The sequence below is a fragment of the Empidonax traillii genome, unplaced genomic scaffold, assembly GCF_003031625.1.
Source record: "Empidonax traillii isolate 1590-97213 ecotype Southwest subspecies unplaced genomic scaffold, ASM303162v1 scaffold45:size3623477, whole genome shotgun sequence".
NCBI lineage: Eukaryota > Metazoa > Chordata > Aves > Passeriformes > Tyrannidae > Empidonax > Empidonax traillii.
Genome location: NW_020955238.1, coordinates 69,660 through 88,516, shown reverse-complemented (window position 1 = coordinate 88,516; position 18,857 = coordinate 69,660). Strand labels below are relative to the sequence as shown.

General features: G+C 35.8%; 1 protein-coding gene across 1 annotated transcript in view; it reads left to right on the top strand.

The window, feature by feature from the left end:
• The window catches only part of STXBP6 (syntaxin binding protein 6), a 113,857-nt gene that overhangs the window by 76,869 nt on the left and 18,131 nt on the right, over positions 1-18,857 (top strand). Inside the window, exons 4-5 of the mRNA XM_027878736.1 lie at positions 10,146-10,276; positions 12,047-12,212. Coding sequence (XP_027734537.1) covers positions 10,146-10,276; positions 12,047-12,212 — 297 coding nt within the window. The remainder of the gene's footprint in view (positions 1-10,145; positions 10,277-12,046; positions 12,213-18,857) is intronic.

Genomic DNA, 18,857 nt, shown 5'->3' with positions numbered 1-18,857 from the left:
AATAAGATGCAAGAAAGCCTAGGCATGAGGCAGAATATTTCATAGGTTGTGGTATTGACTTTTGTTGATGCTGAATGGATGGGATTTAAGTAATTGGCTTCAGTTAAAATTTTCTCCCTTCTTGACCTCTCCTTTTATCCCCCCCCTGTACTTCCCCACTGATATGTTTCTGGGGTGTTTGTTGGTTTGTGTGTGTATTTGTATTCCTTAATTTCTTCCTAGTTTCAAGTGGTGAAGGTCTACCAGCCTTTTTAGTTGCTTATATTGAGATTTAGATGTTATTACACCACATGCGAATGTGGAAGGTTTAGTAGAATTGTGTCTGACAGTTTCAGTCATAACAGTATGGAATAATTTGCCCACTGCTGTTCTGACTTAGGTTGTTGTATAGCAAAAGCTAGGGATTTTGTCTTGAACAGATGTAATAGAGTACTTTCTTACATCTTTTGCGGCATGCAAAGTATTTTCTTTTAGTATCGGTCTTGTCTGCTATATTTTAGGTCATTGATTCAGTGGAAAATCAAGAAAACACAGATTTCCAAGTCACTTTAAAAGCTCCAGTAAACCCTCTACCCTGTTACAACAGAATCCTCTTAGACTGTAGGAACTTAAAAGTCATTGGGCAATTTGTTCCAGAACCTGAAGCCTGTCAAGTTATCTAGGCAAGCTTAGAAAAGGAGCACTATTTGTTAATACCATGCTTTTTGTATGAGTTACTGAGTAACAAATTCAAACTTTAATTTTCCAGAATCTCTTCCTGCCTCTCAGGACACTTGCTGTGAAGCTCAAACATTGTTTTCAGGCCAGTGAGGTAATTCCTAGTGTACTCTCTGCATGCGGATGCACATCTGTTGACTTGTATGGGAATTACGCCAAATTCCACTTAAGTTTACAAGTACTTTGGTGGTATTGATTTTAACTGGTTCCCCATAGTTACAGGTGCTGGAGTAACCAGAATTTGATAAAAGGACATCCACATGGATGTTCACTGTGGTCTGTGTCTTGAGCCTTGATTTCTAAACTACATTGAAGTCACTTCAATTTCTGAATTTTCTGGAATGTGCATAAATGCTTACAAGGTGATTTAAAATATCCTGTTAAGCAAAGTCTGTGTAGGATACTGCCTTCCTTTTAACAATAAAAGAGCAAAGAAGATTGAACCTGTAGATGATCCAAACTAATAGAATGGCATGTGTTACAGTGGACTGAAATTCTCAGTTACCAAATAGCTTCCAGTTAAGAGATGAGGCTCTATCATACCAGGACAAGGTAAACTACTAATACAAAATGCTCTAGGCCAGGGTCAGAACGAGCTCTGCACTTGATTAAGATGTCCCTGATGAGGATTTTAGTCTCTGGGTTGTGAGAGTCATCCTTCTTCCCTGGGACCTGGCTGGAATACCTATTATCATCCTCTACAGTAACAGTGCTTTGGTAGATCTCTTAGAGCATCCTGTCCTCTCAACTAGGTTTTAACTAAAAACAACAACTCACAAATCTGCTGCATTTGATTAGAAATATCTAAAGAGTCTTCAAATGCAGCTGACTGTATGCAGGAAAAAGGAGGTGGGAAAAGTTTGAAAGTTGGCTGCTTTGCAATATAGAGTAGAACAAGGCAATTCAAACAAAACCTGGAAGTTCAGTCATCATTCTGGAAGTGAATATGTGTTTAATAAGATCCCTTTCCAGATATTTGCAGTTAAGCAGAAACTCTCTCTGGCTGTAAAATGAAGTCTGCCGCTCTTGCCACTGTTAACTGCATCTGTGTGTATAACTGCCAATACAAAAAGCAGTTGCTTTGATATCAATAACTTAAACTATATCACTGTAGTATTTGAAGAACAATTTAAGCAACGTTAATTTATAACTGCAAAACATATATATTTCTAGCTTTAAAAATTTGATAGGAATGAAAGAGAAGCCTGTCAAGAAACTGTAAGGACTGCAAAATGTATGGTATGATGGGGGTTAAAGTGTTTGAATACTCATAAAACCTGTGTTTAGGGACAGGTATTTACATGGTTCTGTGAAAAGCAGATATCACTGGGTGCAAAACAAAAGGCAAGGCACTCTTCTTATGAGCAGCATTTTGTTATTACTGCAGTCAGTGGTATGTTTGGAAAGCATACAGGCTCTCAGTTCAGGCTCATAACACTTTTTGGTCATGCGTATGACACCATAAAAAAAGTTTTTTCATTGCAGCTCTAGGAATTTTTTAATTTTGGGGTTTTTTTTATTTGAAGGCACCAGAAAACACTTTTTTTTTCTAGTTTTTCATCTTGGAAAGATTTACCATATATCTTAAACTGAATATCTAGGGTAACTGATTTTTTTTTATATTTGATTTTTGCTTTACTATTTAACAAATAAAGATAACTTATATGTAGAAAAAAATTAAATAAAACTATATATTGAGAAGTGTATGAATATACATTATTAAGTGATATGTATTTCGTGCATTTTTATCCTGAAGCAGTGAAAGTGAGGCCTGCAACTTGTTACAGACCTTGATGCACTAGATGCTGATTTAAGCATGACAGATGATTCAAATTGTTGTTTGAATTGTTGGGAAGGGCTGTGGGAAAATCAGTATCTGTTTAGACTTATGAGTAGTTTACCTGAGTTGTATCTGAAAGATTCTCTTTTCTTAGTTTCCAATTTGATGTCAAAACATTATGCTGTGTCTAAAGGAGCAGAAGGAATTAATTTTTGATTACACTGCTGTGTACATAGGGCCACTTAACATCCTCATGTCCTATTTGGCAAGTGGAGAAGGTGGAACTGTGCTGCTTCTCCCTGCTTTCAGCTTCTTAGATCCCAGATGGTGAGCAAGCAGCACTGTCAAATGAAGGAAAGAGGAGAAACGGGCAAAAGTAGGAGATGCAATTCTAAAAGTCAAGCCTCAACTTTTCAACATTTTAACACTTAACAAGCGTTGACCAGCAAGCAGGAATTTAAACCTGCCCCAGTTTTAGCTGGTTGTTTTGATTTTTTGTTGTTTTGGTTTTTTTGTTTGTTTGGTTTTGTTTGTTTGTTTTTTGTTGTTGTTGTTTTGTGGGGTTTTGGGTGGGGTTTTTTTGAGTAAGGCTAGCTGTCTTCTACTGCAAATATATTTTTCCTTTGTGCCTAAAATTAATCCTGAAAGTGGTAAAATAGAGTTCTTATTAGCACAGACTTCTCAGAGCATCTTTGTATTATAGATAGTTGAGGTCTAAGAACATCAAGTATGCAGGAGGTAGTAGTTGGACAATCAGAGTGGGAAGGCTGAGAGTTTGAGAATTAGTTCAGACTGCAGATTATATCAGTGTTAGTTGAAACTGCTCTGGAAAACATGAAACAAGTTTTGGTGCTCAAACTCAAGGATGGAATTAATAGACAGCAAAGCTCACAACTGTCATGTGAAGTAGACTAGAAACAGTTTTCCTGAAATTCACATGGTATACTAAAACAGTTTCTTATATCCTGTCCTTATTCCTTAATACCTAAATAAGGCAAAATGTATATATTTCCTCCATCTTAATTCTCAGCTTCATTTTTCTGATTACTGGAAAGTCATTGTGGGAAATTCTAGAAACTGCTTGCCAGGACTATATTTTGCATGTGGGGCCACGCAGCCTGAACAGTAGTAGTTTCAACTACTTGGAGCCTTGCAGAACAAAGTAATACAAGCTTCTACTATCATAGGGGCTGAGGGGATGTGTTATTTAGTGTCATTTCCCCTTGCTCTGGGAAAAACAGGGAGGGTAAGATTTTTGAAAAGTTGTTCTAGTGAAAGAAGGAATAGAGATAAATTTTCTTTTCTTGACTTTTGCTTTGGAGTTACATAGGTGAGAACAAATAGGGGTCAGTCCTTGTGGATATCTTAATGTTGTTTCTTTCAGCCTTTGTACTTTGATGATTGCTAGAAAGAAATATTTCTTGGGTTTATTCAAACCTCTGGGACATTTCCACAAGTTAGTTACGCTTTCTCTTCTGAATCAAAAAGTTAAACATGTTACAGAATTGAGTAGGAATTGGACAAAGGAACAAAAAAGTCACTATCTTTTCAGTGTCAGTGCCCACGGCAGGGAGGTTGTAATTAGATGATCTTTAAGGTCCCTTCCAACCCATATAAGTCTGTGATTCTATGATACATTTCCTTCATCAAAGAGACCATTTTCCAAAAGGCTTTACACTGCCTTGAGTGCATTCTAAGGATTTTTCCCATTATAAGTTATTAACAGCCAGTTTGAAGAACTTAGCATAATTGTTTACTTGTGAATTGAGGGATGAGTATCCATTGTGTAAGTTTTGATATACAGATAGATCATGCTGTAACATTTAATTGATAAATACTTGTGGATCAAACTGTGCAGGCAGCCAATGCTTTCAAGAGACTTCTGCAGGCCTACTCAGGAGCAATGTCTGACTTTCACAACTGAAAAAATTTCATAGGTGAAAGTGGTTTTTTCATTTATCTTACTTTATTTGCACTATTTGCTTTTTCTTTCTGGTTTTTGTTTGTTTGTTTGTTCAAGGGCTGGTGACACAAAAGCAATAAGACTATTTAATTTATTAATCTGCATATTTCCCCAATAGAGCAAATTCTTGTTATAATATGAAGAGTTGCAGCAGTCATGGCCTGCTTCAAGACTGTGCTTTTTAATTTCTCCCTTCAATATTTATTTCAATCATTCAGCACTCTAGAAATACATCCACAATATTGCTAGAAATTTTGTAGGGCAGTTAAGCCATTTGTCATAAAATTCCTAATTACCTAGAGTTTGAGTTATTAAATGCAAAGATCCAAATTTAAAGAAAAATAAATAAAAGCCCATAGTGGATTGGTTTAAAGCTTTTCAGTCTGTTTCTCAAGGCCAGCTATTGTGGTGTAGGTATTTAAAGGATTAACCGTTTTGTATTATTTTATGTTTTTCATTCAAATAAAGTTACTTTAGAGGACTGAAAAAATAAATAAAATACATTCTGGGCTGCAGATGAGATGAACTGTGACTGTTTGGCAGCTTATGACTTTAAATACCACCCTCTGTGTATAAAAAGCTGTACTGATTTGATGCTTAAGGTGCTAGACATGCATGTGGGACTGGATTCTAAATGAGGTCTGGAATTCAAATACCTCTGTTTCCATGTGTTCCAAATGATGAGAAGAATAACTTTCCTGACTCTGTTACAGCATTCTCTAAAGATAATTCTGATCTGTTTCTGCTTTGCATTCTCTGATCTGTTTTTGAAACAGGAGTATTTCACTTAAATGCATCCATACCTCTCAAACCTCTTTAAAACTTAATACTGTAACTTACTTTCATTTATGATGCAAAATGGTTAATAATCATAGAATTAACTGGGTTGGAAGAGACCTCCGAGATCATCAAGTCCAACCCCTGATCCAGCCCCACTGTGATTACCAGATCATGGCACTAAGGGCCACATCCAGCCTCGTCTTAAAAACCTCCAGGGACGGTGAATCCACCACCTCTCTGGGCAGGCCATTCCAACGCCTGATCACACTCTCTGTAAAGAAATTCTTTCTAATATCCAGCCTAAACCTCCCCTGACAGAGCTTAAGCCCATACCCTCTTGTGCTATTGCTGATTGCCTTGGAGAAGAGACCGACCCCCACCTGGCTACAGTCTCCTCTCAGGTAGTTGTAGAGAGTGATGAGGTCACCCCTGAGCCTCCTCTTCTCCAGACTAAACAACCCCAGCTCCGTCAGCCTTTCCTTGCAGGACTTGTGCTCAAGTCCCTCAATATCTTCAATCCCAGAAGAACTAGTGCTGTTCCTCACTCAGCAAGTTTTGGTTGTATGTTAATTTAGTGTTAAAAAACAAACAAACAAAAACCACATAAAAAACCCCAAGTAGTCCAGAAAAGTCACTAAGCCAAACTTCACAACATCTTCAATCATAAATTGCTGTAGCTTATTTCTCACACATTCTTTCTTACTTTACCAATAACTGTCTGTTGCTTACAAAAAGAAAACTTATTTATTTCCATCTAATGACACACAGAAATACCCTATTGACCTACCACCTTATGATGCATTCCAAATAAACGTATTTTTTCTACACTACTGAAGCTTCTTAGTTTGAAGACATGATGTTACAGTTCAAAAAAAAAAAAAAGCAAAGCAAACAAAAAAACCACCTAAAATTGAAACTTAACTTAAATATTGTCCTTTAGTAAAGTAGACAGTGATTGTGGAGGATTTTAGCAAGAACACCCAAATGATTTGTCAAAGAAGGAGTGTGACTAGGAGTATGTAATTGCTTTCACATTTTTTCAGGTTTTAGAAAATACTTTTTACATGTTTGCAAGGTTACACCCACTCAGTGGCTGGTGAAGTGCTCTAGTTTTTAAGGCGACATAATGAGCAGCTAGTGAGGATGGTTTTCCCAGCTGCCAAAGGGTTTTTCAGAGTTGTAATGATTGCCATACTACTGTCAAGCTGTCATGGACTAAGTGAAGGTTTTCAAGAATGTTTGTTGGGATCGTGGGTAGCTGTTTTTCTGAATGCTGTAGAAATGCTAGCTGTTTCCTAAAATGCCAAAACACAAAAGGTGAACTGCAACTAGATCTGTTTGGCTGTGCACAATAATTATGAGTGTGAGATCTGAAGGAGGAACTGCCATTTTCCAAGATGATTGCGTCATTCAACTCAAGACTGAATTTCTACCAAAGATGACTGACATACCCTAGATCCTTATAAGCTCCTCTACAGAGAAGTTGTCGTTTTGGCCTCTCCCAGAGTTCCTCTTTGGTGGATGATATAGAAGCAATCATTTAATTGAGATGTTTTTATAGTTATCAATAAGAGGCATTTTTAGGCCAAAGTTTAGAAACTTAATGTGATCTTCTTTCACTGAAGTTCAGAGCACTAATGACTCCTGATGAAAGCAAAGTTGCTGTTCATTGATTACTAAAAGTGCTATATAGAGAAGTTTGGAAAAATAGATTTCGGAGATGTCAACGCAACCTATATATGGAGATGTTGAGATTAGACGTTTAGTGTTCAACTGTCATATCTGTAAAATTTGATATTTTCACCTTGAAAGATGTGATGACCCCTGTTTTCAAGAGTACTAGAATGTATGTGATGTAGAAAGCTTCAGAGCAATGAGAAGTTTGCTGTATTAAAGTTCAAGGCTCTACATTTCATGATTTGTTACCCATGAGATTCTGAGGAGAAAAAAAATTAGCATTTGATGACACAATTGTTTTGTCTAGTACTTGCTAAAGTTGAATGCTTTTTTTGCAATGCTGCTAGTGTTAATTATATATGTGGTTTATATATTGTCATAAAATTTGACAAATTTTATGACAATTTTTTTTTTTTTAATACATGGCCCAATCAGCAGTAGATTGTCTGTTTTGCTTGGAAAAATCCACAGACCATTACAGTTAAGCCAGTGTTAAATAGCCTTCAATTAGTACTGCTTTGTAGAAGATATGTGAAACTTGGTCTAGTGGAATGCTATAAAGTGTTTAAAAGTGATAACTACAGTTGACAAAAAAGATGTGAATACACACTATTAAGGGTGAATTTTGGGAAGATAAACATATAAACTTGTGGACTGCTCATGCAACTTTTGAGTTTGTTTCCCAATCAGTGATGTGTAGACTTGCAGTAGAAACAGAACCTGTATATACCCTGTAAGTATAGATAAGATTCCTGTCATCTCTGCTTTATTGGTATTGTTAGGTGTGGGTGTGTAGGCTATTGAGCAAGCAATGAATCTTTAATACTAATCTCACTTCTTAGTAATATGTAGTCTTTGCATTTCAGTAGTTATTCTGGTCAAATTTTGCTACTACCTTTCTGATACCGCATTGATCTTCTGTGTTCTGTACTATTTATTGTAAAATTCTAAATCCCATACTGCCCATGCACCAGTTTGACTCTCAGTACTTCAACTGCCAATGAGAAGACTTCTGGCAATTTGTTTACTACAGTCTTGCCAATACTCTGATCAATATATTGAGTCCAACTATGCTTTCTGTTCCAAATTAACTTCTTAGAAACAATTATGTGTCATGTGGTAGGCTAGTATCTCATTTTCCAATCTTCTTTACCTATTAAAATGTCCTTAGAAATTAATTTTCTGTTTATCAAGTTTAGTTCTGATAAGGGTGTTTGGACTTTCATAGACGAACATGGAACTGAAAATGCTTAAATCTGAGATACTGAAAAGAACTTTTCATATTAATCTGCATTTGCCAATCTACTCCAAAGTACATTTTAACATCAAAACACTGATTTGTGCATTTTAAAATTTTCATCTTAAGGTTCAATATTAACTTTTTAACTTTATGGAATGATATGGTAACAGTTTTTACTGTTTACTTACTGTTTAACTATGCCCCTGCATGCAGAAGTGCATGCAGTAAGTGTCTTCTGAGTGGGAAGCCTCTTACTTTTTCTAGTTATTTGAGTAAATGGGGTGCACAAAAATAAGCAAACTTACTTTTCAAGTCTTGATTATTTTAAAAGCCTTCTGTAACTGCCAGCATCTAAAAGCAGAGAAAAGTGACTTTTCCAATAATACTCTATTTGGCAGACCATATGGATAAAGTTATTTTTGGAAGGAGTTTAAGTAGAAAAATAGATGACACATCAGCTTTAGTAGATTATGCAGTACAATGATTATACAAATTATTCCTTCACAGAAAGTGGAAATGTATTTGGAAGTGACTTAACATACAGCAACATGTAAGTAATTTGTAAACAAAATACACATTTGACTACAGAAAGTATCTAAAACTACTTATAAAACTTCCATGGATGTTAAAAGGATGTTTGTTTAGAGAAAACATCTAATACAGGAAGTCAAGTTTTCTGCTGTTAAAAAGTTAGTTTTAATGTTTAAGTACTCTTTGAAAACCTGATTCTGACCTAATGATACACTAATTTGAGCATTTATATTGCCTTTTTTATTCTTTTCCAAAAGCAGAGCAGTCTTCCATGGCTTTGTGGTTTTTAACATACATTTTGTTTATAATAAATAGGATCATTCTTATTTATGGTTGTTGTTTGTGGTACCTAATATTTGGGGGTTGGGGCATCAAGCAAACTTTATTTCCTTAATGATTATAGCTGTATTTTTCACTGGCTACTGTCTGACCTGGTGGATTTACTTTCTCAATGTACCTATACTTCTGTCTGTTGACTGGAAATTCAGTGTCATAGATAATGGTGATGTTATACAAACATGACCTACATAGGCCATTTTGTAAAAAGACTGGGAAAAAATGTGGTTTTTTCTTTTTTTCCCCTCAATCAATAACATGAAATTCAGCCTAAAGTAACAGATTTTTTTTAAAGGTACATATACTTACAGGTGATATGTTTTGGAGGTTTTCTGTGTTTTCTAAAGTGAGAATAAGAGAAAGAAACAAGAGGCTGGATATGAGAAACTTAATCTAATTGGCATGGGGAAAAAAGAACAGTAGGGTAATTGATGGAACATCTCTGCTGTGAGGGAAGGCAGAGAGAACTGGGTTTTGTCAGCCTGGGAGAAAAAAGGCCTCAGGCTGACATCAATGCAGCCTTCCAGTACCTGAAGGGAGCCTGCAGTAAAGATGGACAGGGACAGTGATGAGAGCACGGACAAGGGGTAGTGGCTCTGAACTGAAAGAACGGAGGTTTAGAATAGATATTAAGAAGAAAGAAGTCTTGACTAGAATTGAAAGGCAGTGGAACAGGTTGTGGATGTCCCATCCCTGAAGGTGTCTGAGGACAGGTTGGGTGGAGCTCTGAACAACCTGGTCTGGTGACAGGTGTCTGTCCATGGCAGAGGGGTTGGAACAAGATGAGTTTTGAGGTTCCTTCCAACCCAAGCCATTCTTTGATTCTGTGATTTTAAGAATGCAAATGTTGTAGTTCTGGGGTTTTTTACAGGATGTTGGTAACTTACACTGATAGTGGCTAAAAGAAATCCAGTTTTGAGTGGGACACAATAAGGAATGAGCTTTTCAGTATGCTGTGCAGGAAAGAGAATATGTTTTACTGTCAGAATAGGTAACATGTATTTACTTTGTGGGACATTACAAAAGATACACCAGCAAACAAGCTAGTTATAAGTGAAGTAAACAGCGCCTTCCTGAATCATAAAGTTGATTTCATTTATGTGGTTTTTTTATATGTTCAGTGACAAATAAGAAACCAGCTCAAGCATCTATAACAAAGGTGAAGCAGTTTGAAGGCTCTACATCCTTTGTCAGGAGAACACAGTGGATGCTCGAGCAACTTCGCCAGGTCAACGGTATAGACCCTAATCGGGTGAGTTTTAACAGTTCTAGAGAATGAGCTCGTAGGTAACTGATTTGTGAATCAGTTCTTTCACTATTCAAAAGGCATATGGAAAGATACAGATTTAAATGCAAATTCTCAATAAAGGAATAACTCAATGGGATATGTGAAGTCAATTTTAATGAGAAAGATGAGAGGAGGAGGCTAAAACTCAGTCATACGGGGTTTTTTCTTACTGTCTTTCCATACTTTTCTTCCTACCTTCCTCTTTTTAAAAAGAAAAATAAGAGCCCTGTTTGCTTTTGCTTCAGCTATAAGCCTCTTGGGGTCTACTTTGGCGTGCAGCTGTTTTGTGAGATAAAGCAATAGGTAGACATGAAGACAGAGGAGATTCAAGTTTGTGTAATATTGCAAACCTTGCATTTTTTCCAGGACAGTCCTCTCCTTAGATACTTCTGCATTTCTTATCTTTTGCTACAAAGGGTGGTAGTGTCCTTTAGTTGCTAATGGCAAGTGAATGCTGATTTAAACAAAAAACTACCAGAAATAAAATAAAACAAACCAATCCCACACTAAATAGTTCTGGAATTGTTCCTTTAATTTGGAATATACAGCCTACTTTAAACTCTCTCAAGACAAAGTCATGTTAATATGTAATAAGCTTATGAATACAATTCTCCAGTAGTAAAACAACATAAGTAGCAGTTAGAAATGTGCCTCATCCTGTGTGATCACAAAGTGACTTACCATGTTCCTTGCAGAGCAAAATGGTTTTGTGACTAACTCCCTTGGTTTCTTCAAAGCTCTGCTCTGATCAGCCACCTAAGCATCTTAACCATGCTGCACCAAATTCTGTTACAACCTGTAACAAATTTGTACAAATTCTGTCTTTTGTACAAAAAAGGAAGGCCCTTGGCCACTGCCTTATGAAATGCAAGGAGTGGAATTATATTTTCTCTAGATAAAGGGACTACGAAAATGAGAGCAATGAGAAATAGGTAAGGGAAATGAGTTTTAGACCCTTTTATGGCATCTACTGTGCAGCTGTGTACATAATGGATTATAAATCCTGTCAAGTTCTTAAGCTTAGAAATGTTCTTTTCAAACTTGTCTTCCTATGAATTCCTACTGTCATCGATTAAAAAAAAAATTTACTAGATTGGATTACAAAATGATGTTTAGCAAATATTACTAAATATATAGCACTACTTCTTGCATAAAATCCAAAATTTATTTTGGCAGTTGATGCATGGTATAGAGCAGCATTTTGATGTGTTCTGGGAATGGTCTTTTGTTCACATTGTTCTTAGACCTTTGCAACACTTGGTGATAATACATTAAATACAGTAACTAGGACTTGTTATTTGCTTAGCTTATTTGTTTGGTGGAGCACTGAGAGCAGAACCACATCTTCTATAATAGTGTGAAAGTAGATCTTCTGTTGAGAAGCATAAATGCTTGCATAATATAAAAGACACGGGTAACTATATATCTGTAGATAACAAGGGTTTCTTATAAGATTTTCATTTTGATTTTTTTTCATCTGAAGTATATTTGTTTTCAAGTATGTTTGTCATAGCTGAGTATTCCTCATTAAAAATAACAGCAAGAAAAAATTTACTTTCTGTTTGTGTGTTTTTCATCCAAAAATATACAGTAACACCAGGCTGCTTTTGATTTGCATGCCTTTTCTGCTTTTTCCAACATAATGCATTTTAAAAAGGAATAACTCTATATCTTTCTCTGAATCATTTATAAAACTGGAATAATAGCAGTGTGTTGTTTTTTTCTTTCTTCTAGGATTCCCCAGAATTTGATTTGCTATTTGAAAATGCTTTTGACCAATGGGTAGCAAGCACAGCTTCAGAAAAATGCACATTCTTTCAGGTTCTACATCACACTTGTCAGCGATACCTTACAGATAAGAAACCAGAGTTTATCAACTGCCAATCTAAAATTATGGGAGGTAAGTCAGTTGAAGCTGGAATACTTTGTACAGGTGAACATGAAATGATTTGCATGTGATTTATTCTGTGTTCAAATAAGCTTGTAGCCTAATGACGTCTTGAAATCATGGGTCTGAAAATGCTAACTTAGCACTAAACTTCTAGGCTTTAGCATTTCTCCATCAAGCACCACTTCACACTCTTCTGTTACCTTTGCTTCCCTAGGTTTCAGTTTTAGAGGCAATATCGCTTGCCCACCTTGTGAGAAGTTGTTTGCCTCCCTCTTTTTAAGCAACCTTGACTTTGATTTGTCTCTCTGCTTTTGTTCATCCAAAAACATTTTTATGTGGCCTGAAACATCTACTAAAAGCCTCTTCTGCATTACTGGTTCCTCACAGGTTGTAAAAAAGTGCTTATTACTAAAATTCCTATGGATGTGTTGGCATTTACTTTCATCCTGACATAAATCATTCAGTTTAGAGTTTTATTACCTTTGTGTCCTGGTTTCAGCTAGAATAGATTTCTTCTCAGTAGCTGTTACAGTGCTGTGTTTTGGATTTGGAATGAGAACAGTGTTGATAACACACTGATGTTTTGCTCTTTGCTAAGTAGTGTTTATCATAAGTCAAGGACGTTTTTATTCTTGTCTCATGCTCTGCCATTGAGGAGGTATGCAAAAACTGTGAGGGAGAACACCTGAGACAGGCAACCCAAACTGACCAAAGACATATTCCACACCATAGAATGTCATGCCCAGTATATAAACCGGGGGAGTTGCCTGGAAGGGGGTCAGTCTGGGTTTGGGAATTGGGGTCTGGCAGTGGTCAGCAGCTGGTGAGCAATTGCATTGGGCAATTTGATTGTTTTTTTCTTTCCCTTCTTGTTTTCATTATTATTAGTATTTACCATGATTGCTGTATTTTACTTTTCCTTTGATTACTCAACCTACAAATTTTTACTTTGATTCTCCTCCCCATTCTACTGGGGTGGCAGAGAGAGAGAGAGGATTTGAGTAAGTGGCTGCACGGTGCTTAATTTCCAGCTGGACTTAAACCACAACAGTTTCTTGAGTCACATATGTTTAGATGCATTTCCAAATTCTAAAAACTGAACCAGACTAAAAAATGTCTGGTTAGGTAAAAAGAGTTTGGTCAATATGTGAAATCAGTATTTACAATCTACTTCCTGAGTAACAAAAAGTATTTTGGGAGGAGAATTTTCACATATTTTATTAAGTATTCTTTAGGAAGATAAAATTGTTTAGTTATTCCTTTAGTCTGAAATTTCTGAAAACAGTTTTCTTTTGTGTGCTCTGAAGTAGAATACTTTTAAAACTTTTACACCTTCTCTGTTCTTCACAGCTGGAATAAAAATTTGTTTTTATCAGTGAGCCTCCAAACTGTAAAAGCTGAATTCAGGTTTCTTTTAGTTGTTGTTTCTTTCCCCCATTAGACATCAGTTATAAATATAGAGAGCCCTACTCAGTTTTTTTTCTTGTAATTCACCTCTCATAAATCTAGAATGCATACCTGTACATTATTATCAGAACTGTTATTTTGTGCAGAGACCTTTATATGTTCTTTTTTTCTCATTGTTATTTTGTCTTGAATCCCTCTCCTCTAAAACATCAAAGGTAAACTTGAAGAACAGGGAAGCCATATCCAGTTTGATGCTTTCATTTTAGCTACTGGCAGTGATGTTAGTATCTTTGTATACTATACTATATTATATATATATATGTATAGTATACTATACTATATACTGTGTGCTGTATACTGACAGTGATGTTAGTATCTTTGTATACTAACTTTTTTTACTTTACTAAAAGTAAATTTGTCAATCCTAATTTTCTTTTAGTGTCTTCTCACAGAAAAATTGTACAAAATTTCTTGTACACTTCCTTTCTCATTCTTTCTATTTCCACATTAATAGGACTTCCTTTGTTTTCTTTATGGTGTGGAGGTGAGGAGGGAAGAGCAGTGATGGGAGAAGATATACTCTACAATTTTTCCTTATCATACTGAAAGTCTTTTGTTTGTCACCTGTTTTCTCGTGTTGTTCACTTGCATCCTTCCTGTGAATAAGTTGTTACTAATGGACCACCACACATTTCACCTCTGAACTTGTATTATTTTCCTAAGCTTGACCTGTTCAAAATTGAGTTCCTGATTCAACTGACCCAGTTATTAACTTAAGCCTAAACAAGTGTCATCACAGTGAAAAAAACATTGCCACTGAGGTTCACAAACATCTGCTTAATTTCTTCTTTTTTAACACATGTTAGACCCTACCACATTCTCCCTTTTACAGCTTCCTAGATAAAATGGGAGTATTCAGTAATTTTCTGATACCAGATGGTGACCATTTCCAAATTCCTTTCGTGTCATTCTGACTGTGCACAGATCCGGTCTGTGTGTGTTCACAGACAGTATAAAGTATGGACATGGTATAGGGACTAATAAATTTTCTCATAGATGCAGTGCTTCTTGCTGTTCTTCACACTGCCAACTTTTTCCTCACACTGGGAATTACACTCTCTGTGGGTAGGTTTAAATTTGACAGAAACTGTAACAATTGTAAACCAAGTAATAGTTGACCCTAAATTTCAGTCACTTGCTATGTGTCAATCTCACTTAGCCAACTCAAAACCCATTTAGTCCAAAACCTGCAATATTTTTATGGAAAATACAGTGAAATGTGTTGTCGATCTCAAATTCACCCTCACTGGAGAAAGTAAGGTCCAACTGTAGCTAAGCAAACCAAAGAACATATACCTGAGAATATAGCTTGAAATTTATTAAATTCAGTTGAGAATTTGCAGCTTGGGGTTTTTTTATTGTTACTGTTTTGTTGGGGTATTTTGCTAACCAGTCAAAGCAGTATATTCAAATCATATTTAAATCTTAGTGTGGTCAGATTTCAGAAGAGTCTTGTCACTTCATCCCCTCTACCAGTGTAGCATTTATGTTTTAAGTAATATTCTTGTGAACTTTCTGGGGGCTGTGAAAAGTAGTGTTTTGGTTTGGGTTTTTTTTTTTTGATAGTTAGCCGGTTTAACTCTGGATACACTAGAAATTTTTTTAAAAAATACACTTTTACAATATATATATGTGCATACACCCGCATGCTTGTGTAAGTAACTATATAGATATGCACATCATGTATGTAATGTAAATCTTCTAGCTAATGCATATTTTCAAAAATAAAAAAAAATACCACCAAAGAACACTTCTTCCCAAGTGGAACTGAAGATGAAAGAACTTAAAGGGTTTGCTTGCAAGGTTACTTATCTTATTGAGCCTTATTCCTTCCTATAGGGTAAGAGTGAAGAAAGTGAAATTCATGCTGCTCCCATTTCTGCAGGAAGTGCTTTGCTGAAAGTAAATAAGGGTGTTCCTGTGGAACTGCAGACCCTCTTCATACCCTTCCTCTTTTTACCTCCTCACACACACACACACACGTGCACTTTCCCCTACAGACCAGAGCCCTGCCTCTGATTCTTCTTCTTCAGAATCACTTTTTGCCTTATTTTCATTTGAGTATCGTTTAAGGATATTGTCTACAAAGTTAAATAGGCTAGACTATTTTCTATAACTTGATTAATGACATCAGTAATTACAGCAATAATGAGAACCGATTGAAGGTGTGGGTGCTACTTCTGAGAACAAAGAACAACTTCCAAGTTAAGGGATACTGTAAGATTCCTTCCACTAATGCCTTGTACTAAATATTTCAAGCTTGTCTTTTGTTTAGAATTTAGGTGAGCCCTTTCCATAGCTTATGTGCATTATGGATGTTAGAGAAGAAAGAAAGGCATCTGGGGCTAGAGGGCTTTTTTGACTGAGGTAAAAAATATTTTCCCCTTTTGTATCTTTATAACATTTAGATTCTGATACTGGAGTATGTCTAATGTGGAGTATCTTTGTGCTGTGTTGTTATTTGGTGGCCATGTTAATCGAGTTGTTTTGCTTATACGTCAGTAATAAAAAAAGCAAAGTTGGAGATGGCCGGTGTGCAGAAATCTGCCACTTAGAGGTTGTGTTCATTAGAACAATTTGATTGCCATAAGAGTAAGCTGGAATTGAGGATGGATTTGACTCTCAGTTCTGGATAGAACCTTGAGATACAGCATTTTAAGCTCTTCAAATATTAATTCTGGGCCTTTAATAAAGAACAAACAGTTACTGCCACCTTTAGATGCGTATTAGAAATGCATTTGGGTTTTTGTCCTGTCTATATGCTTCAGTTTTTAACCGTTGTTCTGCTAAATTAATCAAAGCGTTCTTTGATGACATCTTTGCCTCTGTAACCTTTTCTATAGGACAGCTAGCATGAGTTATTAATGGAACATTCTTTTTTCCTCCAAGAATGTATTGCCAGTGCAAGAATGGTAATGAGTACTTTTTCCATACAGTGTTGACTCATTTTGGCTTACTGCATATAAGACCTGGTTAGCATGTAGTGTTGCTTACCATACTGAGCAAGATTAATGACTGGCTAAAGGAGATGAATGAAAAATTATGTTAGAAATTGCTCTGAGCACCCTGATCTACTGGGTGGCGTCTCTCTCTGTGGCAGGGGAGTTGGAACTAGATGATCCTTAATATCCCTTGCAACCCAGGCCATTCTGTGATTCTATGAGTTTGGATGGGAAGAAAGTCAATCACTCCCCTCTGTCCTGTCAAATACCTGGTAGTTGCTTGTTCATTTCTGTTCTTACCTGATAGACATTGAAAAAAGTGTGTAATTGAACATACTATTCTTACAGACTTTCACTTGTAAATTAATTCTGATGCAAATGAATTTGACCAAAAAAAAAAGTTATTGTCAGTCTAGAGATTGAAATATTAGAAATTAATTTTCTGCTGCTAAGGACCATTTCAGATGCTTGTTTTTGTGCACTGCATATTCGTGTCAAGATTATTCTGCTTTGCAATTTTTTTTTTATTTAACTGGATGTATTTTAGTTATCTTAAGCATAAAAGCCAGGTGTTAAGATCACAATGGATAACAGTAGTTAAATACTTTTTCCATAGAGATATTGGATATAATCAGAGCTCTAAATTAACTTTCTAAAATGGGAATCTTGTGAGGAAAAAAAGTACATTATGTTCTTGTAAAATCTATAGGGGTACATAAAATGAGAAGGGACATTATAAAGGTTGGTTCCTTTTTTGATGTGTATAACTCTGAGACAAGATAATGTAGAAAGCATTAAGCAACATATTTGCTTGCCTCTTCTGAAAAATGAAGGTCTAACTGAGGTGTTATCTTCAAGATGCACAAAATTGCTCTTTGCCATAACAGTGGGAATTTTTTCTTTTGCATCAAGTTGTTTGATTTTGATATTTATGGAGCCAAATTGGAGTTCTGTGCTTTGTTGTAATTACTGATTCTGAAAGTTCCTGGTTGGTTTGACTTTCATGAAATATAAATATTATTGAAAATATTACTTAAGTTAGCATTAATTTATAAATGTATTAATTAGAATTTAAAGTTTTCAAATTTGAATAAATTCCTCAGTTTGGAAAGCAGGCAAAGGTTATGGTAATATGAAATTGATCCTAATTAGATATTCTCTTCATTTATAGCCAATATGCAGTATACAGTAACATCCTGCCCTGGTATCAATGCCAGTATTTAGGAACATTAATGGGAGAAGAAAAGGTTTTTTGAAAGACATTTGTGACCTTTCCATTTGGCTTATAACCCTTGTACTATACATTCTCCAGACTTTATTTATTTATTTCTAATTTCAGTAATTTTGACTAAACTTTAAACTTCAGTACTGTAGTTTGTAGGCAGGAAGGCGGGGTCATTAATACCATATAGTGATGTTGAAGTCTAGAAGAAACCAAAGTGTGTGACTATAGTTGGCTTAATAAACTATAGGTAACATCCTTTTTTTTAAAAAAGAAACCCTTGTTGTATGAAAATCCTTCCTTCAGTGTGTTGTTTATGTAAAAAAAAAAAAAAAAACACAAAACTTAAAATATTAGCTATCTAAAGATATGACTATAATTTTTTTTTTAATGAGTAAAGATTGGAAGTAATCTGTTATTCTCTTGTCCTTCTGATAAACAAACTAGTAATTATTGAGGCTTAGAAGATGACTTTGTGTAGTTATCTCTAGTTTGCCTATTGCAGTCCCTTTGAAAAGGTGTTAATGCATGCAGCCAGACAGACCCCTAGTCTGATCCCTTATGGCAATTCTATTTACTTCTCTCCTCTGTAAATAAAATACAGTTGGTTTATAATGCAGTTCTGCTGAACTGCTATCCTATTTGTAGTGCATTCCAGCTCCTTTAAGCCATACATTTCTGTGTGTTTTGTTTCACTGTGTTTCTGCCATGGTAATTTTTTTCCTAGCAAATTACATTTAAGTTGAATATGTTGTTTATTGTGGCTTGAAAGTTACTGCACTGTCGGATTTGGTGCGTTAGAGTTCTGCTTGAACAAGTGCTTTTGTGGGTGAAAGTGAACAGCCTGTAAAAATAAACATAATAGAGAAGTCAGTTTCTGCATGTCAGTCATGCTATGAATCTGATTCCAGGAGGAAGCACAGTGTCACAGTGATACCTATGGCAAGGAAAACTTGCCCGGATCCCATGTTGCTTTACAGTGAATGAACACTAGAGATCACATCCTCCAGCTATGAAGTTACT